This window comes from Rhododendron vialii, chromosome 2a, assembly GCF_030253575.1.
Source record: "Rhododendron vialii isolate Sample 1 chromosome 2a, ASM3025357v1".
NCBI lineage: Eukaryota > Viridiplantae > Streptophyta > Magnoliopsida > Ericales > Ericaceae > Rhododendron > Rhododendron vialii.
This window is the reverse complement of record NC_080558.1, coordinates 19,595,273-19,622,926: the sequence shown is the minus strand read 5'-3', so window position 1 is coordinate 19,622,926 and position 27,654 is coordinate 19,595,273. Positions and strand designations below refer to the sequence as shown.

Genomic DNA, 27,654 nt, shown 5'->3' with positions numbered 1-27,654 from the left:
ATCACCAAATCCCAAAAATACCAGCCAAGTAAAACAACACCAGCGAAGAGGAAGGAAGATGACAATTGATATGCAACCCATTAAAAGTTAACCCATTAATTCATAGCAAAGAGGAAATTATGTACCGAATATTTCCCACCATCACCTCAATCACACATTGTCTCGTCCATGCATTTGCCTCATCATCATGGCTTTGAGTTCATCAAATTCACGTTGCCTTTGCTCATCTCTTAGCCTTAGCTCCTCATCTCTTTGCTTTTGTTGCTCTTCCCGTTGTTTTTGCTCCTCGTCACGCCAGTTTCGCTCCTCCTCCCACCTTCATACTCCTCCCGTTCTCTTCGTCGCTCCTCACAAAGTAACTCCATCTCGGATTGGACTTTCTGCAGCTCTTGCCGTGCTGAGTTGGAGCTGGATTGGGAATAGAAGGATGAAGGTCTCGGGCCAACCCCAAATCCCCTTACGTAATACTTTGCTTCCCCAAGACAAATCCTTGAAAGTTCTTCGTCCGTCAGCGGACATCCTGATTGAGACGCCTCGTCCCGCTTGGCCACCATCCTCGTTTGTCGTTTGCAAAAAGAAGAAAGGAAACAATGAAAAATATAAGGAATAGACTAATTGAAAAAGAAAAAACAAAATGTCTATAGATATTAGATGCAAACATGTATCTCTTCACATTGAGGATCGATCCATCCACCATCTTTCAATGTATGTGATGCTTGGTATCTCTCACACAAATCTGGCACCTTTCCATTAGGCTTGTCTGCCTAACACATTGAAATAACCATATTCAAATACTGACTGAGGAAGTGCTTTACATCATACATATTCACCAACTGCAAATTGTGGGCCAGGGCGGCCTTATACCGGAGTACATTAAAGCACAATCAGATTCAAGCATGTGTGCACAAATCAGATATATTCCTATCCTAGCTCATCAAGGATAGCATATAAGCTACTATGAGGCATCATGCTCTGTCAAAATTTAACAGACTTAACAAGCAAATCTATAAGGTCTTAATAGTGTACATCTTTAAGACATGGTCAAAAAGCAATAAATGGCAGCACCACATTCAACATCACATAAAAACATCAATCCACCTCACATCCAGTGCAAACAGAATTTACAGGGCCATTTTTCACACTGAGTGTGTCTTTTTCATTCACATGGGTAGCAGTCTCCCGTCATACACAGTTCCTACAAAATATGTTGAAAACTTTGAAAGCCTCTAGCACTGTTCTTCTCGTATTTAAATTGAGATTGATTTCATCTGTCAGACATAAAACAGTGAAAGCACCAGTAATATTGATGACAATTGCTTAACTTAAATGATTTCATGGACCGCCCTTGACTTTCTAGAAGGAAAATTTTTTCAGAATGTTGGAGCTTTGGTGAGAGAACTGTGACATACTCTCATTGTGGAGCTATGACATGCTTTCATTGGTATGGATGTATGTTTACCACAATGTCTACGGATAAAAAAAAAAACACAATGAAGATATCTACATAACAGTAACCGGCCACATTGATGAAGCTCAATCATATGCCCAAATTCTGAACTATTTTCCAACTCTGTTTAATATTTGATGGTATTTAAAAGGTCTTAACAATGCACAAAAAATCTCACCTCAATGGTGATTGCAGCAGCAAATGATCGAGAACCCAAAGTATGACCACAAGAAGCAACAAAGTAACCATCAATCAGAGCATTTCTATTTTTTTTGCCAGCTATTTTGCGGGGCTAAAAAAAAGAACTTGTTAGATATAAGCATAAAATTGGAAATGTAACTCATACAACTATCTGATTAACCTTCCAATCTGGATCGTTGAATATATGATCAATCATGAACTTCCAAGCATCCAGGCTTATGTCTTTGGTAAAAGGAAGCTGATATGGGTTTTGGCCATCTTCCTTCGTCTTTTCATAATGAGCCTTTTGTCTTTTCGTAATGATCATTCATTCTCCATTTCCAGCCTTTGTAGAGTAAGCCGACTTTGTGCTCAAAAACTTTCTCAACTAACGGAGTGAACTCAACATTATCTTCGGTGACTTCAAATTTGTCCTAGAAGCACATAATAAGTGGAATTAATCCCTTACGATATTTCATTATTCACTAGAAATAATCACTACGCACAGTTTGACATTCTTACCCGTACGGCTTGTATTATGGTGATTTTCAGCCCCGAAGGAACACTTGGCCACGAGTGGCAAAAACTGTCAGCAGTAGGGCAGCACATCCTCCTAATTTGTGACCCCAATTCGTTCACCACTTTAGTTGCATTTTTCCCGCAAAAAGCTCTCATTTCCTGTGTCACATAAACTGGGAGCCTCGTCCCATCCTTGCCATCAATCAACCTTCTAACTCTTTTTTCAAGTGTAGGCCCCCGCACACGTCGCTGCGTTCTTGAAGGTGCAGCTGCAATTGAGATGCAGGAATAGTATAAAAGAAGAGAGAGATACACGCAGAATGTTCACAGCAGAATGTTCGACTGATCATATAATACCTTTTCTTTTTATTTTTTCTTTGTTCCTTAACTAGTATGAATGGTGGTAGGATCCTAGATACAAGACCCAATATCAGAGATACTATTGCACATTGGCAACTAAGCAAGCTGCCATCAATCTTCCATCCAACCTAGCAGCAAAAAAGCAGCAGAACTTGCAGGACAGCGGCAAAAAAACATCTTAACAACCAGAGATACAACAGCAAAACAGATGTAATATAGCAGCGACACAGTAGCAAGACAGCAATACAGCAATACATGGCAACAATACAACATCAGTATGATATGCTATATAGACCACAACTGTAACCATATGATACACAACAGAACAGCAGAACAGATCAGCAGTTACTGGACTGTACCCATCAGAACATTAGAAGCAGCCGTATGAAACAATAGTTTGCAATTGTAGAATACACCAACTTGGAGCCTAATTCACTCTACATCAACTTGGATTAAAGACAGTAGCCATATCAGAAAATTATCTAAAAATTTTCAGAACAACAACAGCAGAATAGCAGTATACGTGCCATAACAAGCAGCAGTCATAATAGTCAGCTCCAATACTGGATAGCAGCAGGAAAGTAGGCAAACAGCAATTGGTGGAACAAACATGATGCAATAGACAACAAGGGACATGCCCCCAAGAAAAGCGTAAACAAGCCAAGGGATGTTTAGATTTTTAAAATGATGTGCTTTCAATTTCCTAGACCACAATAAATACTATGAGATAACTGCTTATGTTCAGATTTTTAAAAAATTCACAGAACTCCAAGTTTACTGGATCGCTGGATCGCAAAACAAAGCTAAAAACTAGCAGGATGAACATATGTAAATGTACTTTTAGGATTGTCAGAGAGAGATGTACTTACCTGCAACACTTGTATGGGTAGAAGGAGATGGAACACTCGAAAGAGTAGATGCCACAAAAGGAGGAACAGATGTTGTAGCTTCTGGCTGCGGAGTAGGTGTAGCTACTGTACCAAGTCGTAGTTCTGCAATTTTACGTGATGTGATACTCGAGTTGGAGGATGCACTACTCTTTCTTGATCCAGGACCCATGATGCAATCTGTCAAACGGTGTAATACTACTCCATCAGAAACAAGGATATAAAAGAAGTGAACTATAATGAGACATGTATAGCAAGTGACAGATAATCAATAATAACGAAATGTTTCTTACCAAATGATGTTGCTTATGGCTGATAAAAAAAAATTTGATGGTGCTTATGGACTAAAGTAATAAGAATTCTTCATCTATATCTTCCCCTAAGCATGAATATACACATAATTAGACTCCTTAGATACCATAGACAAGTACAAAAGACACACTCGGCTCTATGTCAGGATCAAAAAGACACACCATAGACAAGTACAAAAGACACTACTTAGTTTACCACCATGAGTACAAAAACATCAAAACAAGGAAAGGATTGAGGCACAAAATATAACATTTCATGCAACAGAACTAGAACTGGCGACAACCCAAAGTCATAGAATTTAAGTGTACAATGTGGAAAAATTCACTGGAGCCTTCACAGCCTAATCGACTTCCACTATCTTGCACCCTCTGATATTCTCATCTCTTTCGTTGCCTATTTTACCCTTTATAGTAAGTTTCAAGAATATCTTCCTTGTTTTTTTTACTTATTCTCCCAACCTTGCACTCAACTTTTTTCGCATCATGATTTAAGAAATTAATTTACCAGAGTAGCCTCGGCCTTGAATAAGCTTTTGCCATTCGACGAGAGAACAAGATAGCGATTGAAGTAAAAATCAAATATTGAACTCCGAGATTATTTATTACTAATTATGAGTGCTCGAAAATAATTCTTGTGTGATTGGAGGTTTACATGTAATAGTTCTTATTTAGCATTTTAGCGTGCTTTATAAAACATAAATTTCAGGTTAAGGCTCATAGTCATGGACTACAACTTAAATGGCCAATACTAATCTAAGCCTCATGTTATAAGTTTTCGATGTTGTACCATTTTTGTTCAGGCTCAAATAATAGGTCAGATAATGCATGAATTCCAATGGCCCACTAAGTATATATTGTGGGGGGTATGGTTAAAGATCAGTGGGTCTAGGCATGGTCCTCCGGTTCGCTCCTGCTCGGCATGTGCAGTAACTGTGTTGGCCGACGTCAGTCATGACGTATTTGAGCCAAGAGGTCAGTTGGGCATGGGTGACCTGTAATCGACACACTGCTCGGGACGCTCTTGGTTGGTTCAGCCGAACCGGGAAGAGACCTGCTATTAGGGACCAAGGATGGTAGAATCTAAACTACTGATATGGTCTAGTAAGGCGGCTCAACGATTAGTCACAAAATACAACATAAGCAAATGCCAAAGGGTGAAAAAAATGGAACCCCTAGTAATCTTACGCAAACAAAAAAACTGTGCAGGCTCACTTGGGGAAGCAGCCTATAGCAAGATGGTATTTTCCATCAGAAGTGGATTATAGGCTTCAGATGTTGCCCCCCAATGCCATAGGACTAGTGGTTTGGATCCTTGAAGCCAAGGTGAATTTGACCATACAACCATTAAAATTCTCTTAGACCGGTGTCCTATTACTAAAATACTGTCCTATTACAAGATTGCATGATGATGCTACTACTCTCTGTAAATGCATTCAGGTACTGTCAAAAGCCGAATTGCAGTTTCTGGTCTTGCTTCCAACCCTCCGGCCTAAAGTCCAAGTTATCGCAGAATGTGGAAACTGGTAAGCCCCCATACCCAGTATTTGCCCTATTTTTCGATTCTGCTTTGTTTAATCCCTTCTTCCACCCGTGTGTAGGAGAAAGTTCATGTTGACACCACTCAAAGAAATTGCATAATTTCCTGTGAAAGAGGGAGAATGATCTGATTGCTCAACAACCACAAGACAAACACCTCTGCAAATATTTCATAACTAGTGGCCCCAATGCTATGCTCTACTTTTCCTCCAAAACATAGGCTTTCATTGTTCATATGACTGAGATAACAGTACTTCCAATTGGACTGCAAAGTGTTCAGCAACAGTGATAAAAAAAATTCTAATCAAGCGACCTTCACTTGCACCATTTTCATGTATAGCACTATCCATCTCAAGTAGTAAGCTGTAAGCATCAGAACCCCTTATAATGGGGTTTTCCTTCCTGCGCTTGTGTGCCATGTTTCCACTAAACTAAATGGACTAAAACTAATGTTTTCACGGATTTCTAGGCAGGTCATTCTCATTATACACATCAACTAAAATACCATTTAGCGGAAACAACTTGACTATTGTCATTAGCTTGAAGTAAAAAAAGTATATCGGAAGCGACCCTTTAACTGGTTATATTCAAACATGACCCAATGGTGCAACCTTCGCATATGCAGCACTGTCGATTTCAAGAAGCAAGCATCAAAATCATTAGAAGAGTGACTTTCCTTCCTAAGTATGTGTACCAATGAGAACAAGCAACTCACTTCATGAAGTTGTAATTAGAAATTCATTATGGTTAATCTACTAATGACGTGTTGTTGTGTGTCAAAGTATCACATATGAATACAGCCGTATCAGTACCATTTACAATGCTGACTAATCCAACAGCTTGTACATCTCCAGGAGCAATTTAAGTTAGAGTAAAGTTTGGACCACGTATATATACAATCGGAAGGTCATTGGACGGGATCAATCTAGTTTCAGGAACTCACACAAACCGATTTCTTTGAAATCTTTAGCATGAAGAGAGGCATCTATCCTAAAATGATTACTATAACTTAATCAAACTGCTAACTCTCAAGCTGTCATTTTTTTTTATAAGCAACTCTCAAGCTGTCTACTCAAATCCCAAAACTCCTTTAAAAAGAAATCAAAATTACAAAATCAATTTCACACATCCACATCAGATAAAAAAAAACCATTGTACATTTCTGTACAGCCATCGTCAAAACTTCAACCATACTCCCACCTTCTAATAAGAAACTAGAACTGAAAACCCAGCCGCCAAATTGGAAAACCAAGAAAACCCAAATTGATTTTTTTGTTTGGAGCACTTAAAATCCAAATCGATTTGTTCATTTGGAGCACTGAAAACCCAGATTGTAGCGGAGAGAGAGAGAGAGAGAGAGAGAGAGAGTACCTAGCAGGAGTGAGCGAGAGAGAGACACAGCGGCTCGACCATGGCTGGAGATGCAAAGTTGGAGGAGAGGGGTTTTCGTCGGGGGGTTTGATTGACAGGAGCAGGAGTATCTGAGACCACAGTCGGAGGAGAGAGGGGTTTTTGTAGGGGGTGTGGCAGCGGCGGTGGTGCTGAACGGTGGAGACGGCGGCTGGAGAGAGGGGTTGAGCGACCACGGCTGGAGGAGGGTTAGAGGGTCGATTGGGAGGGGGATGAACTGAAAGACGATGTGAGGGAGATGGGGGAAGTGTATGTTGGATGGGTTTGACAAGTGCAACGGCGCCGTTTTGTATTATAAAAGACGGAAATTATCTAAATCCCGCCATTTTTTTGGTGAAAATTTTAGATTCGCGCAAATTTTTTTTATCATTCCCGACCAAAAATAAATTAGTTGGTGATTTTTGTGTCTTGGCCAACTAGATATTTAGTCTGGAATAATTTTTTGAGTCGAAATGACTTTTACCGTGTCCAAAACATTAAAGTCTTATAACACACCACCCGAGCCCACTTGAGTTTTTTTTGCACGATCAGAACCATTTATCTTCTCTAAAATTATCAGTTAGATCATTCTTACTAGTGTTACAATTGATTATTTTCCGTTAGACAATTGATCAAACAAAAAATACTATTTTTCTAATGAATTCACGTCTTGATAAAGGGATATTCTTAACCTGATCGAGCCGCAAATTTACGGGAATGAACAAATTCAACAAGTGTAAGAAAATCAACGATCTTGATCGTCAAGATTGTCTCGCGATCTTGTGGCTATTCCAATAACAAGTACAACATAAGAATTAGTTAACTATCAAATGCATCAAACACATATATAGTTAAGGTAACTACCAAATCATTTTTTATAATGATTGATCTGAACCGTTATGATTTCACGTCTTACTTGTTATAGCATTGTCACTAAAATCGGAGATCATTTAGTATTGGTGACCACATTATCGAAAGACATTTAATGCGTTTGGAGACGTTTAAGTGTTATAGTTAACTAACTGAGCCCCGGCTAAGGTATTTTTTTATGATTCAAATCATCTATCTTTGACGTAATACGAATTTGAACATTCATACCAAGAATGAAGTTAACGGCATATGGATATACACTTAATCGGACAACAAAATTCTTTACATTTAAGAATTTTTGTGCCGATAACAGGGCTTCCTTGACCCGATCGAGCCAAAATTTTATGAGAATCTTATGATTAAGAAGGGAACAAAAATGAGCGGTAGTGATCGGAAAGGTTACATCTTGATCAATGTAGTTGGAACAAATATTTACTTCAAAATTTTAAAAAAAGGGGGAAAAGTTGATATTCCATGACTAAATATATTAGTTGGGAGATGCATTTGATTTTTTAATTTGGATTAAATGATATTACCCGACTAAGTTATATTTGGTTGGAAAATGTAATTTCATTTCTATTTTATTAAATTTGAAAAAATTATATTTCCCGACTAAATTACTTTTAGTTGGCCAAAAATGATATTTCTATAAATTACCGACTAAAATTTTAGTCGGCCAAAAATTTCCCCATCTCGCGTGAAATATCTTCCTTCGCGCCACATGTTTACTGACTAAAAAAAAAATTTAGTCGGGAACAATAGTGTTTCGACGACCAAAAATAATTAGTCGATGATATTTTACCATTTGCAGACCAAATAATAGTTAGTTGCTAATTATTTAATTATTGCCGACTAAATATTATTTAGTCGGAAAAATTAGTCGGGAATTGTGTAATTTCTTGTAGTGCTATCAAAAGCAATACAACAATTTACACTTTGAAACTAACAGTTCACACACACTTCAAAAATTTACACATACTTTGAACTCAAAGCCCCTTGTGGGCACACGCCCCTTGAAATTCGGTTGCGCCTTTTTGGAAAAGCACGGCAAAATGCTACAAGTCAGAGTCGCCACTCGGGTTTTAGCGGTGAAACACCCAGGGAACCGAACTTGAAACGTTTGCTACGTTTTGATTGAAAAAGACTTTGTAGACTAGTCTGTCATCACCTTCGATATCTAAGGTTCGGGAGCCATGTTACGAGAGGGGAAGGGTTTTATGGCACCCTTTTTGCCCAATCCGGAGATTGGTCTCTACTCGGGCTTTTTATAAAACATTTGCATTTCTCTCATTAATCATTTTTAGCCAATTCGGGCAGGAGAACAATTAAAAGGGATTAAAACTACAACAAGTTGTAATATGTGACAAGATGGTACGTATGCTCTATCGAAATGATTAGTATAGATTGAGAACAAGCACTTCTGCGAGCAATTTAAACAGACTGGAGAGCACTAATTAGGGGCATCATGCACAGAAAGAAACATGCATGCACTGGTTGAACCACTACAAGCGGGGATTACCTGCGCACGCCACTCACTGACTGGCGTACACCAGTAAGCCTAAACCCACAGCTCTTGTTTTCAACCCTCTGGGCATTGGAAAGGACCAATGCACACCCAGAACAAACCACATAGATAATATAGTAGAATAGATACAATTACAGGCAGCAGAGATGGCTTTAGAGCCATAAAACGAACAGAACACCCCATAAACAGTGTGAGGAAATGAACAGATGCCAAGACCTAGCTGCCATACAAGGGCCAGCCACTGGGCCAGACATTACTGTCGTATGCCAGTACCAGGGTATCGTACGCCGGTGACATCTTTTGTCCAATGCTTGGCTTTACATCTTCTGGGTTTTGGAATATGACCAGAAGGATCCCAGAGGCATTCCAAAGCAAAAAGAAATAATATTAAGAAAGTAAAACCAGCAACTTTAACTATGGAAAGCAGTAAACTGGTTATTAGGCATGCTCACAATGATGAATAGACAAGAAATAAAGTATAAAACAAAGATCCTGACCCCAGTTGACAACTGGAGTACGCGGGTTCTAAAGGGTTCCGAACTGGAGTATGCCAGTTCCGAACTGGCATACGCTAGTTCCAGATAAATCAAGTTAAAAAAAACTGTACGTACTGCCACGGACCGGAGTACGCGTGCTTATGACCGGCGCACGCCGACTCTAGTCAGGAACGGTTTTTGAAACCTTGCCAGCTTTAGAGCCAGGACTGGTATTGATTACCAGCCTTGACCCTGCCAGCCCCCCTCAGGGATCAGAATAGAGAAATATACCCGGGTGGTATACCTTTTGTTTTTGAGTTTGTTGGAGAGTCTGAGCTTGAACTTGGCTTTGAAAGGGGAATGTGGGTGGATAGATGTATGTTGTAATGTATGGGAGAGCTTTTTGTTGTTTCTTTCTCAAGGAGAGGAAAGGAAGAACAAAGAACTAATGGAGAGAGATGACTTTAATGCTTCAAGTTTTGGTAACCCCTTTGCACATGAATGCAAGGGGGGGGGGGGGGTATATATAGAGGAGAGGGATGGGTTATAACCAGTTGAAGGGCTGGTTGGCTTTGGAGGGAGAGTCTCCCATGCATTTAATGAAGATGAGAGGTGATGAGAGATATGTGGGGGAAGGAGGGAACATCCCCTCCACGTATCCACCCACTAGACAAATGTATAAGATTCTGAAGAGCCCAAAAAGTCTTGTGCACGTGGTTGAATAAAGGTGATTTGACTGGGCTTTGACCGGTGTACGCCAGTAGCTGACCAGCGTACGCTAGTCCAAGCTTGGTCAACGGTCAAAGTTGATCGATGACTGACACATGGTAGCAAACCAGCGCACACCAATGTAGTACCAGCGTATGCATATAGGGTTTTGCTAAGGCCATTTGGTTCTGGCTTTGAAAAAGGAGTTCGAAAGGGTTTGAATGAGGTTCAGAATGCTCAAAGCTCAAACGTACTAACAATCTCGGGATGTTCTTGACCTTAATCATCATTGGGGAATCAAATACCGTAAGTAAACTAATCTGGAAAGTCCAAAATAGGGTGTCTACACCCCTCAATATGTGGTATCATTGTCTGCACGTAACGATTCAAAATAGGGAAACCAAGGAAAAAATTGGTACAATCCCATACCTTGACAATATAAAGATTTGAAAGACAAAATTTTAGTAAGAAATAAAATCGATTTAATAATTACAAGATACTATTTACACAGTCAACCATTACATAATAGAATCAATTTAATAAATCTACTATTTTATTTATATTAAGTTAACAATTGTCCTGAAAGATTAAGCTGTTAGAAAATAGGCCCGAAATTGTATATTTGAGCCATCTAACAATTTCGTTATGGAATACTGCTGCATTTTGACTTGAATTACATTATTTATTGCTTAGAGTTTTTGTGCTGAAGACCAATTAAGTTTTGCTCATCAATAATACTCCACTTTTACGTTTTCTTAGAGACCCTCGTAAATAATAAACAAGAGAAGAAACTTTAGTTCAGTAGTGAACAGAGAAGACAAGTTTGAAGAGGAGCTTTCAAGGAAAAGGATAATTCTTCTTCTTCTAAAGAATTGATATGGTGTGATGCAAATCCAAATGAACGAATCGGAAACGTTATTTTCTCTTCTTCTTATAAATCCAAATGAGCTTTCAAGGAAAGGATAATTTTCTTCTTCTTCTTCTTCTAAACCGTTACTGACGAAATTAAAAAGAGAATTTTCCACATAGGCCTCTTCACTAATATCTGGTTACAAATTCCATTTTTCGACTCCGACCAAGCTTGTCTCCAGTCCACTAAGTGGATCGAAGGGTGCTTGCCCGGACTCATGGGTCGTCCGACTCATGGGTCGTCTGCACTTGTGGGCCCCACTCCAACGATATAGTTTGTTCATTCTGTAGATCTCGTGTTCATATCATTTGGGGAAAAGCAAATCACTCCAATAGTTATGACCCCCAAGATTTTAGCACAGTTGTCTTCGAAAGATGGACGACAAATAAGATTTTAAAATTTGACCATCCATTTTTCGAAGACTGTTATAATAAAAGCACATAATCATGATTATCGAATGAAACAGATTTTTTCCACGAACTCTCTAACACATAGGAGAAGAACCTACAAAATGAAATGAATGGTTCGAATCATCTAAGAGGGGCCATAAGCCTACTGGCGGCTCTACCTTGAGCAAACGGTATTCAAATGGAGATCCTACACTGTTTCACACATACATAGTAGTTTATATATTTCAAGTTCAGCCCTTTGTTTGAACAATTTCCCCCTCCCAAGGATAGATCAACTGGTGGATGCAATAGTTGGGTATGGGCGGATGAGTTTCTCGACGCATACCGGGGGTATCATCAGATTGCCATGTATGGGCCCGATCAAGAGAAGACTTCTTTTATCACACCAAGAGAGCTATATTGTTACAATGTCATGCCTTTTGGTTTGAGGAATGCCGGTGCAACATACCAAAGGCTAGCAACGATTATGCTAAAGAAGTTGCTCGGCAAAACTATGGAGGTGTACATAGACAACATGGTTGTCAAAAGCAAGGAGAAGCAAGACCACATAGCTGACTTAAAGGAAGCGTTTGAAATTTTGAGAGAGTACAGGCTCAAACTCAACACCTCGAAGTGTGCGTTTGGAGTAAGCTCAGGAAAGTTCTTGGGTCACCTTGTGACCATAAGAGGGATAGAGGCAAATCTCGACCAAATAACAGCTTTGCAGAGGCTCCAAAGTCCTAGGACCGCGAAGGAGGTCCAAAGATTGATTGGAATGGTAGTAGCTTTCAACAGATTTATCAGCCGATCCAGCGATAAGTGTAGGCACTTCTTTCAGTTGCTGAAAAAGAGAGAAGGATACGAATGGGGAGCAGAATGCGAACAAGCATTCCAAGACCTGAAGAAGAAGTACTTGGCAGCAGCCCCGCCCTTGTCTACTCCTGAACCAGGTGAGTCCTTAATTTTGTACTTAGCAGTCTCTGAACATGCTGTTAGTGCAGTATTACTGAGAGACAAGGGATCCGAGCAAATCCCTGTCGACTACGTGAGCAAGACGTTGTTGGATGCAGAAACGAGATATCTGCCTCTAGAAAAATTGGTCTTGGCATTGAGGACAGCAGGTAGGAAGTTGCCCGATTATTTTCAGAGTCATAGAATTGTGGTTTACACTGAGTTTATGTTCAAATCTTTGCTATGAAAGGCAGATTTCTCGGGACGTATATCAACCTGGTCGATAGAGTTGAGTCAGTACGATATTGACTACCAGTCGCGCACTGCAATAAAGGGGCTGGTATTGGTAAACTTTGTAGTAGAGTTTTCTCCCGTAGTGGCTCCACAGCCTCCTACGAGAATGGAGCAACTAGTTGAGCCATCAACCAGGAAGGGTAAGGCACCTGCCGAACAAGATCTTTTAGAATGAAAACTATTCGTTATTGTTTCCGCATGCAATATTGGATCAGGGATTGGGATTGTGCTTTTCCCCCCGAAGGAGTAATGATGGAATTGTCTGTTCGGCTGGGTTTAAGTGTATCAAACAATGTGGCGGAGTACGAGGCACTCTTAGCCGGCTTAAAGAGTGCAAAGACCCTAAAAGTGAAAAAGATAAGGGTGCACTATGACTCACAGCTTGTGGTAAACCAGTTGTCCGAGGAATATGAAGCCCGGAAGGAAAAGATGGCAGCCTACGTGGAAGCCGCCAAAGATCTGCTTGACACTTTTGAGAAAGTGTACATTGAGCAGATAAGTTCTAGGCAGAATGCCCATGCAAATTCACTGGCTTGGTTGGGTGCAATTGTACCAACAGAGTTCAAGAGAAGAGTGGCAGTGGATTATCTTGCTGAGCCAAGTATTGGAATAAGTGCGGAATTGGCCTTGGACGTGAACCAAGGACCAAGTTGGATGGATCCAATTGTGGAGTTTTACGAGATGGGACACTCTCCACGGACAAAAAAGAGGCTCACAAGATAAAAACAAAGTCTACACGTTTTTGGCTATCTCCTGAAGGGAAGTTGTATAAGAAGTCCTTCACGGGTCTGTACTTACTTTGTATGCACCCCGAAATGGTGCAAAAGTTTCTCCATGAGATCCATGAGGGAACATGTAGAAGTCATGATGGGGGTAGGTCCATTGCCCACCGAGCAACCACCCAAGGATATTGGTGGCCATACATGCAAGAAGATGCAAAGGTGCATGTGAAAATCTGTGAAAAGTGTCAAAAATTCTCACCAATGATCCGAACACCAACCGAGGATTCGGTGCTGTTGACAAGTCCTTGGTGATTCGCTCAATGGGGAATGGACATCGTGGGTCCACTCCACAAGGCAACTGGGAATAGGAAATTTTTGTTGGTTGCAACAGATTATTTCACTAAATGGCTTGAGGCAGAGCAATTGGCCAAAATCACTGAGCCTATGATAGAAATGTTCATGTGGAAAAGCATTATTACTCGATTTAGGGTCCCTTATTCATTGATCACGGATAATGGGTCCCAATTTCAAAAAAAGTTTAAGGTTTTCTGTGCCCAATATGGCATAAGAAATTACTACTCAACCCGAGCCTACCCTTAGAGTAATGGGCAGGCAGACGTGTCCAACAAAACCATCCTTGACGGGATCAAGAAGAGGTTGGACAAAGAAAAGGGAAAATGGCCCAACGAATTGCCACTGGTCCTGTGGGCACAGCGAACAACTCCTAGGAGATCTACGGGAAAGACCCCCTATTCATTAGCATATGGAACGGAGGCTGTTATTCCATTAGAAGTGGGCTTGCCGACCAATAGGACCAAACTAGTTGAAAGTAAAGGCAATAACAAAGCCCTAGAGATCAAGTTGGATCTGGCTGAGGAACGGAGAGAGAGGGCTCTGGTTCATTTGGCCTCGTATCAGGAGCAGCTAATGAAAAGCTACAACAAGCATATCCACCCACGAGAATTTGGCGTTGGAGACCTTGATCGTGTTGATTCTGTATCAGCAATTGATATGTATAAATTAAACAAAATACAAAAAGTGGTAAAAATCAAAAGATGAGAAGTCTAGAGTTTCAAATTCACCATCATCGCATGAACAAGTTATGTATAAACTCGGTTTACTTATTTAAAACAACAATGATTACTGATAGGGCTTGCAATCGCTATCAATAATTGCCAAGAAAACATTCGTAGTTTGTCAATCGGTATAGACTATCTCATCGTACAAACCCTCATACCAGTACGACTTGTCTCTTCTAGTCGTAAATAGTATCATTCATCTTACGAGCATAACCTATCTCAATCCTCCATTACTCTGTATTTTCTCTATCTTGGTATATTTTATTTTTGTTTGTTTTGGGATTTATATGCCTAAAAGGTTCTATCCTAGTTGGGAGCAGGTTCCTTTGTCAATGGGAGCGAGGTTCCTAGGAGAATCAGACTTGGGAGCTTGGAAGCGAGATTCTGAGGTAGATTCGCCACCTATATAGGGTCAACTAAGGACATTATACAATAGGGATTTCAAAGACAAGTAAATGCAGGGAGTTGGACTTTGTTTTGGGTGCATTCATGTTTGGGCGGCAATACCAATATCAAGAGGACGTATCCTACATTATACCTTTTAACAACTCAAAAATAGGATCTCGTAACGCAGATGGCTATGGATAGAAACTCAGTAGGTGGAATCTTTTATTCAAAAGATGTTTGCTTGGGGAGTAGAAACAAGTGGAGAATTTACAATAGAGGCTTTAATGCAGTGGTTTTGTAAAATGATAAGGGAGCTACCGACATTGTGTAGAGACCCGTGCTTATTTTTAATTTATTTTATTGAATACTGCTATTGCGTGTAATTATATAATAAATAATTTGGTGAGCCAGAAATTTTTCTATGTATATACGTGGATATATGTAGAGGTGTTTTTGGTTGATTGGACTTGAGGTTATGCGCCTTGGAGCGAGAGTGTTGGGGGACCCATGTCAAATAGCTTTTAAAATTAGTTAAGATTTATTTTTATAGCACATAGAGTTACAATTAGGATTGTGGTTAAGTAGGACTTAAGAAAGAGTGCTAGTAAGTAGAATGGGGTTAGGGTAATATGTTTACTTATATACTTAATGGGTCCAGGAGAGAGAGAGACAGCTGATCTTTTCTTCTTTTTTTTCTTCTTCTTGCGTCTTCCTCTTCTCTCTCTCTTAAACACTCAACAAACCCTAGACTTCAATCCCAAAATCGGATGCCAAGATTCGAGAATCTTCCAACAAGGCAAGAACAGAACGTGATCTACGGACAGAGGGCTACGCATCTATCCCAACAATGTCGCATTCGGCCAACTTTGGTGTTCCTAGCATTTCGGGATTCAGCTCTTTTGAGGTAGGATTCTTACTAAATGCTTAGATATGGGAAAGTATAGTGAGATACACCTAAAAATCTGTGATTATAGTGTTTTTCTTTTCAATTTTAAGTTAACCCTAATTTGTTCCAAGTAGAGGTGATTTATGCGTAGTATGTCTTGTTCAAAGTATATGTGGACTATGTGTAGCATGTGTTATTCAGGAGTTTTGAATTTTCACGATTGATTAAAGACCTTGATGATTATTTACTAGATTATGTAAATTTTAGTATGTTGGACCGGTTTGAGGATCGTGTGGTTTGAGTAAAGGATGATCTAATATGTGATGATTTGATACATTCCTATAAGGTGTTTGATAAAATGACAGAGAGAAAAGTTAAACCAATTCTTGTAATTAGACACCACAGTTGATAAGGACTCTACTTATATATTGATTTGATGATAATTTTACTACCGTAAATCGGGATTCTAGATTATGACTTTGTTGAGACTATGACTAGATTGTACGATCTTTCTTGTAGTTTTGGATGATTTGGAATTGGTACTTGTTATTTGAGCTAGTGAGCCACGTATTGGAGGTTGACTTGACCATTTTGTACTTGTTGTGTAGCTGGAAGCATATGGATAATGAGTTTATTCGTCGGTGTATAGTCCGTAAACCCACGCGGGATAAGGTGTTCCATAGGCCTTTGGAGCCCATAAATTTGGATGATTAGGGACCTGATCAGTCGCCTAGGATTGGTACACAACTTGTTAATTTGGACTATCGGCCTTATGTGCTCTTATTTTCTCCTATTGACTTATAATTTGATGTGTTTTATGTTTGAAGGATTTTGGATATATAAGATGAGATGAGCTTACGTGGTTTGGTTATAACTTGGTATTTGGAGATTTGGATTATTGTCTGAACGGATTATTTTTATCACTATTTCGGTTGGATGCATGAGAAGTAAACGTTATTATGTATTCATTTGTTCTAAGTTACGATATATCCAATGGTTATCTTTTAAGGCTTAATAAAATGCAAGTTTTCTTACAATATTGCATATACTCACAAATTGATTTGTTCAAAAAGAAGTAGACAAGGAAAATTATTTTGTTTATTGTGCATTTTGCTTGCGTTCTCTTATCTTCGCCTTTAGCACATTTCCTATTGAGTGTTGACTCACGTTGTATAATCCAACATTTTTCAAGTAAGGCGGTGGATTCGAAGGCATGATAGTGTTTGATTTGTTATATATATATATATATATAATATATATATATAGCTTAGTTGATATACTTGTATTCCATTAATTTGATAGTAAGATTTTGGAAATCCTGTGATTTGGTATTCTTTTGGGTTTGTAATAAGTTTAATCACATATTTTGACTCTCTCAAAAACTTGAAACGTGAATATGCTTATGGGTAATTTTTCTATTGTTGGAGAGGTGGGAAGCCTCATAGGTCTTTATGGTAAAACTTCCAGGTTTTCTTTTTATTGGTGTTGACCATTTTGAGAAAGCCCTTGAAACAAACATTCTCTTCCAATTTTTTCTTTTAAAAATCAGGTCACCTTTAGGCGCGATCTGATTTGGTATTATGGCATTTGACTTGGACCTTTCCATAAGGATATTCTTTTATCGTTATTTGGAGTTTTTTTTTTAGAACTCACGTGTTTGGGTCGTGCGAGATCGGGGCGTGACACATTGCGCTTGGAATTCTAATCACAGGTTCTCAATAAGCTCAGCCTTTTCAAAACAAGAATATAGTTCACTTGCTTCCAATAGGATTTTGGGAATTTGGAGGAATTTGAGTCTGCCCAAGGTGAAGATTTTTGTGTGGTTGGCACTTCATGGAAAGATTGCTGCAAGATCAGTGTTTCTTGAGAGAAATAATATCCCCCAAGATGATAAATGGTGCAGAATTATATGTGTTCTGCTCAACAGATTTGGAAACACCAAACCATATGCTTCTTCACTGCCCTTTTACTTGGATGGTTTGGTCTATAACTAATGTCAAGTTATTGGCACAAGCATGAACACAAAAAGTGCCCCTTTGCATCGCCCATCGGCACTAGTCACAAGTTGTTGATCGTGTTGATTCTGTATCAGCAATTGCTTTGAATAAATTAAACAAATACAAAAAGTGGTGAAAATCAGAAGAAGAGAAGTCTAGAGTTTCAAATTCACCATCATCGCATAAACAAGTTATGTATAATCCCGGTTTACTTATTCCATACAACAATGATTACTGAAAGGGCTTGCAATCGCTATCAATAATTGCCAAGAAAATATTCACAGTTTGTCAATCGGTATAGACTATCTCATAGCACAAACCCTCTTACTAGTATGACTTGTCTTTTCTGGTCGTCAATAGCATCATTCATCTTGCAGGCACAACCTATCTCAATCCTCCATTACTCTATATTTTCTCTTTCTTGGTATATTTTATTTTTTTTTCTTTTGGGATTTATATGCCTAAAAGGTTCTATCCTAGTTTGGAGCAGGTTCCTTTGTCAATGGGAGCGAGGTTCCTAGGAGAGTCAGACTTGGGAGTGCGGAAGTGAGGTTCTGAGGTATATTCGCCGCCTACATAGGGTCAACTAAGGACATTATACAACAAGGATTTCAAATACAAGTAAATGCAGGGAGTTAGACTTTGTTTTGGGCGCATACATGTTTAGGTGGCAATACCAGTATCAAGAGGATGTATCCTACATTATACCTTTTATCAACTCAAAAATAGGATCTCGTAATGGAGATGGCTATGGATAGAAACTCAGAAGGTGGAATCTTTTTTATTCAGAAGATGTTTGCTTGGGGAGCATAAACAAGTGGAGAATTTACAATAGAGGCTTAATGCAGTGGTTTTGTAAAATGATAAGGGAGCTACCGATATTGCGCTTGGAATTCTGATCAGAGGTTCTCAGTAAGCTCAGCCTATTCAAGACGAGAAAATAGTTCACTTGCTTCAAATCAGCTTTTTGGAATTTGGAGGAATTTGAGTCTGCCCAAGGTGGAGATTTTGTGTGGTTGGCACTTCAAGGAAAGATTGCTGCAAGATCAGTGTTACTTGAGAGAAATAACATCCCCTAAGATGATAAATGGTGCAGAGTTATGTGTGTTCTGCTCAACAGATTTGGAAACACCAAACCATATGCTTGTCCACTGCCCTTTTACTTGGATGGTTTGGTCTATAACTAAATTCAAGTTATTGGCACAAACATGGCTTTTAAATTCCTCTTTGAACTTGTAGAAAAAATGTTGGGAAATGAGCCTTTCTTTCAAGTTTATGGTCCATACGTATGGGCAGGAATGATGCAATCTTCAATAACAAGATTCTGGAGGCACATGAAGTGGCAGAGCTGATTAAAATAATAGTAGTGTGGCGGATTAAAAGGAAGGATGACATCATTAATTAATCTGTGGCCGGAGGATTTCATTAGGTGTTTAGAAGTGATTAGAATGATGAATATGAGGGATGAGTTTCTACCAAAATGGTTTTCCTGTTTATGGTGTTGTTGCAACTGCAAGAGTTCTTGCAGATTGGGGTTTTATTGGTGCTTAGAGTGTTGGATGTGCATGATGACTAGAAAGGGATTAGGTGGCTGCTGTGGTGATTCAAGGTTGAGACATGATAGATGTTTTGTGTTACATTTGTATATCTAGGTTCAAGTCTGCCATGTTTTGTTCTACTAAAGGCGTTTTACTCACGATTGATAGTTTGGTACTCGATCTGCTGGTTTCTTAGGTGTATAAAGTTTGTTTTTAAATGTTTTTAAATAACCAGTTGTCTGGGTCAGCTTTCTTATACCTCGACTAGTTTTGGGGGACCATAAACTCAAGTTCTCTAACTATTTTTTGCCCTTCTTCAAGCGTGGGTTCTCTAAGGCCTATGCCCTGGAATTCTCTTCTTTGAACATTTTTACTTGGGTTTTACTTCAAATTGGGTCCTTAAATTTTTTAAGTAGATTAACTTAGTTTTTACATAGGCCTCACTTTTAAAGCAGTGGTTGTACGGGTTTTAGCCGGCTTTGTTTAATATGTAAACCCTATCTTTGTGAAGTTTTGATGTGTGCAGATACCTCAATTTGGCCTAACGATTATTTCAAGTCCCACCTTGGGGATTATCCTGAAGATGATATGGATACAATGATTGCTGATTGACTTCTCGTGAACCTTAGGACTTATGGTGAGAACTTCTAGCCACTTAAAGGACCCAATCTAGAGCCAAATAGCCTTTCAAACAGAAATACAGAATCCTATGAGAATCTTTCTATCAGCCGTAACATTGATCTCATGACCTCAACATCATTTCTTCACCCGTGAAGCCTGTTGCTTAAAAATCTCCCTGAGAGATTGATTAGCCGGCCGCCAGATCCATTCCTCGGCCGCAACATCATTTCTTTGGCTGCCAGATCGTCTATTTTCCAGATTCTTGAACGTTCTGTCAATCATTTGATTCGATCACAAAACCCTAGCAGCCTTTTTCCGATGCGTTCGGGCCACGCAATAGATTACTTTTAGAGGTCTTTGAACCCTAGAATTTCTTTTTGATCCACGCCATTTAATTGACCGAAGTGAGTCATCAATTGCCTATATAAAGGGGCCTTTGGGTTCTGAAATTATACACAGATACACCCTCTCTAGCCACGAAATTCTGCCATTATACTCTCTCAACTCCCCACTACAAAAGCCCTAACCTTCCAAAGGCAGTCACTAATCCGACGATTAAACCCCGAAGTTCAAACCTTAAACCTAGGGTTTCGAGGAGCAAAATCAGTCAATCCCACTTAATCCAAAGCAATCAAGCAACTGAGGGATTAAGGTGGGGAGGCCCAGGGGCCTATGGTTTGATTTAATTTTCGTCTATTGCTTTTAATTAGTTCTTTCTATTAACTGTTCGTATTTTAGTGTGAGGAAGAACATCGGTTGGGACATCATTCCCATGGTCGATACATCAATCTAGAAGGATTCCTCGGCCGTGACATCTATTCACTGGCCGAGGGATCCATCCTCTGGGACAGCCTATTTGTTCTCTATTAATTCCTAATGCATGCTTTCATTACTGTTCTGGCTCACCATATCAACTGTTTAACGGCTAAAATCAGTTTATGTGTTTAGAATCAAATAAAGCAAGTACGAATCACGTGTTGGATGATCATGGGCCAGTCTCATGATTGGGCAAAGAGGGGTGCCTAACACCTTCCCCTTATTGTACCCTTGGCTCCCGTACCCGGAATCTCTTTCTGTTTTTCCTAGTTTTTATAAACTAGGTGGCGGCTCTATTTTGATGATGACCGCTACCTTAGTAAAGTTACTCAGATTTATTTTATTTTGGTAGAAAAAAGGTGAGTATTTGAAAGCTCTTGAAAGTCTACTTACCCAAAAAAAAAGCTCTTAAAAGTCCCTCACTTTTCTTTGCATCCTTTCTTAAAACCCCAAAATTTGACCCCGTATGGAGTCGTCACCGGAATCGTATATGCAAGACACAACATAAACTAAGAGATATAGATATAGATATATATATATATATATATATATATATATATATATATATATATACACACACACACATATATATATAAAGAGAGAGAGAGAGAGAGAGAGAGAGAGAGAGAGAGAGTGAGAGAGAGAGTGAGAACCTCACCGGCAGTGGCGATGAGGCCGGGGCGGTCTCGAGAGGCGATGCAGAAAGTGGCAGTGGCGTTGTGACCTCTGAGCCGTCTTGGGTCCCCCACCATACTTGTCGTCTTCTCTTCGGGCCGCCTCCTCCTCCGATGAACTAGGCTTCTGGGTTGCGTGGAAAAATTATTCAATAGCTCTGGCGGTGGCCCAAACTCATCAATCTCCAGCACAAATTTGTGTTATCACCCCCACAAAATGGAATCCACTCAAATATGTGCACCAATATTAAAAAATTAAAAATAAGAGTTTTTAAATATCCATTCCAATAAGACATTCCACGTAAGTATTCATCTCATCCATTTTTTTGGAGTTATGTTTTCATCTTTTCAAATTGTGAAATATCTTTCATACCCTTTTAACAAGATATCTATATGTGAGAATATATTACGTTCCAAAATTAGTGGGATTAAACCATTTCCTAATTTAGTAAGATTTAATCATAATAATTACATAAGATAATTATAAAATAGGATTGCAAAATTTTAAAAATTTGCAATAACCAAATTCCACCAATTTTATTTCCTCCTTTACCACTTATGATTGGTAAATCTGTACATGTAGATTTCAAGTTGAAATGGGTTTCAAATTTACATATGATAAGTTATTCGAAATCAACATGTTTATTGTTTTGTAAATATGCCATGATTTGAATTTCGAACAAACAGTTTCATGGTAAATGGTACAAATAATTTACCATGAAATGATATGAATATTTCAAATGATTTCAAATAAATTATTTTATGAAAAATAATTTAAACGGTTTATCATTTACCATGAAATATTCATATCATTTCAAAAGTTTTACAGTACAAAATATTCCAGCAAACCCACAATGAAAATCAAATTTTAAAACCATGATACCACATATCCATGAATTCAACATGAAAAATCATGGCAAATTTCTCGTACTTCCACTATCACAAATATTCTACGCATGCATTAATTCAATTAAACCATCTATTTTTATGACAAAATATTCCTCCAAATCCTCCATGAAAATCTAAATTCAACAAAATATAAACACGTAGTTGTGAATTAACCATGAATTATAATGGCATATTTGGACATGGTAAAACTTACGATAAATCTACCATGAAACTCTACAAAATTCATCAAAAGTTGAATAAAGAACCCTAGAAATCTACACAATCATACTACTTTGAGAGGCATCCTTGTTTCCCTAACGGAAGGAGTTCAGGAGCTCATGGAGTCAAAACAAATAACCATGCAAGAACAAAACTCCATTGAAAAACAAATTAAAAGCTCATAAAAAATAAAGAATAAACCCCAAAGCCCTTTTTCTTCTTCTGTCGTTTTTCTTCTATTTCAACTGTTGCACTTTGTTGCGTGCATAGTAGAAGTCCCTTTTCCTTCTTCTTTTTCTTTGAGAATAAGTTCTATCCACTGTCGGCGTAAAAACCCATTTTTCCACCACAGCCCATTATGGGCTCCACCAAGTGTCTATTCTTGTGATCTAAACCGTTCATATTTTAAAACCAGCAGTATAGTATTGCCATGCAAAAAAATTTGCTTGATCAGAAGTTGATAGATATATAAAAATTTGAATTTTGGTTTAAAAATTGGTCGATCTGATTTCTATCAATAATAATAAAGATAAACTATCCATTTTACAAAGTAAAATTCAATTTTTGATACTCATATCATTGTCCGATCAAGTTTATTTTTCACATGGATACACTACTATGTGGGGTCTACAAGATGAATGGTTCCGATCAACAATAAACACACTGTATGACCGATAAAGGTGGTGGTGGAAAAGTGGGGTTTTTCACCGTTTGTGGAAAGAATTTAATCTATTTTTCTTTTCTAGTGGTCGACTAAGAAAGTTGTTTATGGGCCAGGATGACGGAGACTAGCGATGAAGGATGGAGGAGGACAGATACTAGCGATAGAGAACGGACGGCGGAAGATGGAGGACAAAGACTAGTGGCAGAGGATGGACGGATGACGGAAGATGGAAAGATGAAACCACCGGAGGATGAGAAATTCTATGATTTATTCTCCGCGAGGGAAGTCCATATCTTCTGGTGGTTTTTCAATCCTAATAATTTCAAATGAACTTATAAATATTTGGAAAGCATGAATTATGGAATTTGATAACAGTTACAATAAATAAATAAAACAATTAGGACCTTCAAGTTTATTTTTCCATCCCAAAATTCTTTGCCTATATAGTATCCAAAAAAACTAGGTAACATGGTGTATTAATGGCAAAATTGGGTTTATAAAAATTCAGGGATGAAAACATAATCCTTAAAAGTGGACGGGATGAAAACATAACTCCTACTATACTGGAGGATGAATATTTAAGTACCCCAAAATAATATACACATGTTTTGGATTAATCTATAAAACAATGAGCAATGGTTTTTGAATCCAATACATAATCAACGGTCCTAATTTATCTCCTCTTAATGGATAAATCTCCACCCTTCATTCTACATTCCTTTCAAGTTTTATACGTTTCAAAGTAACAAAATGGGAAAAGATATTCTAAGTGATTATCCAAACAAAAAAGAGAAAATTAATGTATGCAGTTTTAGGACTGAAGATTTTGAAAAGGAAATGTTAAAATGACTCTCCATACAAATCGGCATATCAGCATTTGCAAGTATAGGATCGAAGTGAATTCTAAAAGACAAAAAATTTTGTCCACTTAATTTAAAATTATGCTCCTAATTAGGAAATGTTTTGAATCGAGCAATGTGTTCGACTGTTCGTAGCTGTCAAGAAGTCTATTGGAATTGGAAATCCATAAAACTAATTAAAGAAATTACCACACCGACAATTACACATGATTGATGGATTTTAAAGGGAACGAAAATGCTATGTACCCCGAAAGAGTATCCAGAAATTACCCCGAATTTGAAAATCAATGGTCTAGATTGACTTTCGCACTCCTCTAAAGGGAAAGACAAATCAACATGTCCAGAACACTATAACTTTTTATTTGCCCTTCAAAAAAAAGAGAAAAAAGAAAAAAAAACAAACAAACGCTAGAACATTGGAATTTCCTCCTCCGAACAGTTTTCTTTAACAGAAATGCTGTTGTACCAGCAGAAGTGGCACAGACAGCGTGTACAACGTGCGTTTGGGCCCATTTCAGGTCCAACAAAAATAATCGGAGCTACTCATTTTGTTCAATATATTTTGCTTAAGGTTCCTGTAAAAAATGAGCCTCATCCGACATTGATAAGGGCGTTTACGAAGCGTCAAAAATCACTTTAGAAATTTTCATAAGCAATTTTGGATGCTTCGTAAACGCTTTTATCGATGTCGGATGGAGCTAATTTTGTACGGAGACCTTAAGCAAAATATATTTAACAAAATAAGCGGCTCCAATTATTTTTGTTGGATCCGAAACGGGCCCAAACGCGCGTTGTACATACTCTCTGTGCCCACTTCTGCTGTGCCAGTAGCATTGCTCTTTGTTTAAATGGTTTGCTGCATTGTTGTCCTTTCTCAAATGTGATGCAGGGTTTTATCATCACGGGTTATATCTTCAAAGTTTAAATTCAGGGCTTTTAATTATGGATGACATCACGTATCTTGGCCAAGTAAAGTCCCTTTCTCTCCTCTTTATATGTATTATTGTTTTTTTCCTAATGTCTACTTTCCTTACATCTATGATCTTCATCGATTCAATAAAAAATTTCTTACTTATAACATCTTTGTGTTGCTATTACTGGAGGTTCAGTGGCGTCAAAATGGAATTTGGGAATTGTTACCCTCAAATGACATTCGGGTTGCTAAGGTAAACTAACCAACCTTTCCTATTGGAGTACTATTCCTTTTACAGCCCCTTACATACTTTGTTAACCTTTTTTTTAAAGGAAAAAGAACAAGGTGGACGAAAGTATAAGGGGAAAGAGAAGGTACGGGCAGATGAAAAGAAAATCCAATTCAAGAGGTATGATTCTACCACACTTAAATGTTTGGAATAGATACCACATCAAAAACAAGTAGCGAATAAAATTAGATTACTAATTCTACGAAATGGGGCGGTTTGTGATATCTTGGACAAAACTGCAATAAATCATTTATTTTTCCTATTTTCTGCAAGCCTCTTCTTCTTGTTTTCAATATTCTTGAGGCGCTGCTATTCGCAGCCCTTTTTTTCTCTCATAACCCACTACATTTCGGTAAATGGTTATTGAAAATCATAAATAACATTTCGGTAAATAGCTATTGAAAACAAGATTATATTTCAGTAACTACATGTCGAAAATATGTTCAACTTTCGGTAAACAACTACCTAACATACATTTTCGGTAAATAGCTGTTGAAAAAAATATTATATTTCGGTAATTGGATGCTGAAAATATATCTCAATTTCGGTAACTAACTATCGAGTATAATTGAAAATTTTTACCGGGCTATGGGAGAAAATAAAAGGCTGCGAATAACGACGCCTTATTCTTGTACTTATAAAATATAGATCTTTGTGTTTATAGGAAAAAATTTTAAAAAGCCCCTGAACTTTTAGAAACTTTACAAAAAAACACCTGAACTTTAAATGATTGAAAAAAAAAAGACAATAGAATATTCCTGCTTCATTTGAACTTTAACTAATAACAAAAAGACACATGAACTTACCATTCCGGTTACCAACTACGATTCTTGATCAGTGTTCAAAAGTCCCATTACGGTTACCAACTACTTATAGCCAATCCTTGAATTTCATTTCCACATCAATCGAATCCTTCAAGGCAATAGATAGCACACTACGTATCTGATCTCAACGATATTCACAAACTATAAAACACACATTAAACCATCCAATTTCCATCTCTATACTTCTCATAGATTTTCTAGCGACACACTAAATGGTGAACTTAGAGACATTCCGGGTATCTAAGACTCCTTATATCCACTGCACGTTCTAGATTGTTATGGCCCCGTACATCCATTTTGCAACTCATAGTCTCATTATGTCAAAAGACTGTTCAACCAAGTTATCACTCTATACGTATTGAATAAGTATTTACGGGCATAATCTTAGACAATTAAGTGAAAACAATCCAAATCGCAAGAACCGTGATCCTAGTAATCACATTGTAAAATTTACATGCACCTCCTTTTATATATTCAAACATTCTTTCAAGAGTTGACCTGAACATTCACTTCAAGGCCAAACCTATCAGGTTCAACATTCAAACATTCTTTCAACATCCCTTCGACATGACACCCATTCATTTCAAATTCAATCACATTCTCATAGTTGTTCTGGTTTGTCAAGTACATCATCGTCAATCATTTCTCGTGTCACAATACATAACAACACATCCATCAAACCAACTCATAGATCACAACAACCAAAGGAATGAGTGGTAGGCTTGTCCAGGTTGGTACCGATACTGAGGAAATAGAGGTACCGGTACCTCTTGGGTTTTTCGAAAATGGTTTTCAAGCTAAACAAGGCTTCACCCAAACAAAGTACGGAGGTTCAAACACCAAAGACATGCCACATCATCACAAAGGGTCCAACACTCATACCTACTCAACACATTTCGTAAAATCTTTCCGTGATTTTCCTCATTTCTTACCAAATTTCTTCACAACCACGATATACCATATGTATAGTCATGAATCCAACACCTTAATCTTCTAGACTCCATCCTTAAGACCATTCGATCACATCACATAAACTCAATAAGCCAATACTCAATCATAGCTAAAATCAACACATCCAAGAATCACAAATAATAATAGAGTTAAAATCAACACATACACAACTCATAAGCATGGAGAGAAAGGAGAAAAATCCCAACCCATAGGGTTTTGAACAAAACCCTAAGCACTCCAACTAGATCTAGCCTATATCCACCCAGAACAACCTCCCTCCAAGCTCTCCTACAAGATCTAGGGTCAAGATCTCCCTAAAAACATGGCACAAGGTGAAGGGAGAGAGAAAAACGTGGTGGAGAGAGAGAAACCAAGAGAAAAGATGTGAGACTTACCCTTTTGCTTACCAAACTCGAAACCAAGAGAGATTGTAGTGTAATACACTTAGATCTTCAAATTTTTTGAAAGATTCACGGAGAAATCAAGAGATTTGAGAGAGAGATTGAGGAGAGAAGTGAGAGGAGTGATTTTAGGGTTTATCTCATGGGTTGTGGGTGAGAAATGATAAGGGGTT

At 38.3% G+C, this 27,654-nt stretch overlaps 2 protein-coding genes across 4 annotated transcripts in view; one reads left to right on the top strand and one right to left on the bottom strand.

Annotated features, from left to right (window-relative positions):
* Nucleotides 1–27,654, top strand: part of LOC131309619 (uncharacterized) — a 92,769-nt gene that overhangs the window by 32,340 nt on the left and 32,775 nt on the right. The window lies entirely within an intron of this gene.
* LOC131309646 (uncharacterized) lies at nt 45–6,897 on the bottom strand. Its single transcript, XM_058336255.1, has 6 exons — nt 6,612–6,897; nt 3,376–3,573; nt 2,150–2,415; nt 1,809–2,061; nt 1,626–1,739; nt 45–764 (listed from the first exon to the last, which is right to left on the bottom strand). The coding sequence occupies exons 2-4, from the start codon at nt 3,563–3,565 to the stop codon at nt 1,921–1,923; spliced, it is 597 nt and encodes a 198-aa protein (XP_058192238.1). The 5' UTR covers nt 3,566–3,573; nt 6,612–6,897; the 3' UTR covers nt 45–764; nt 1,626–1,739; nt 1,809–1,920.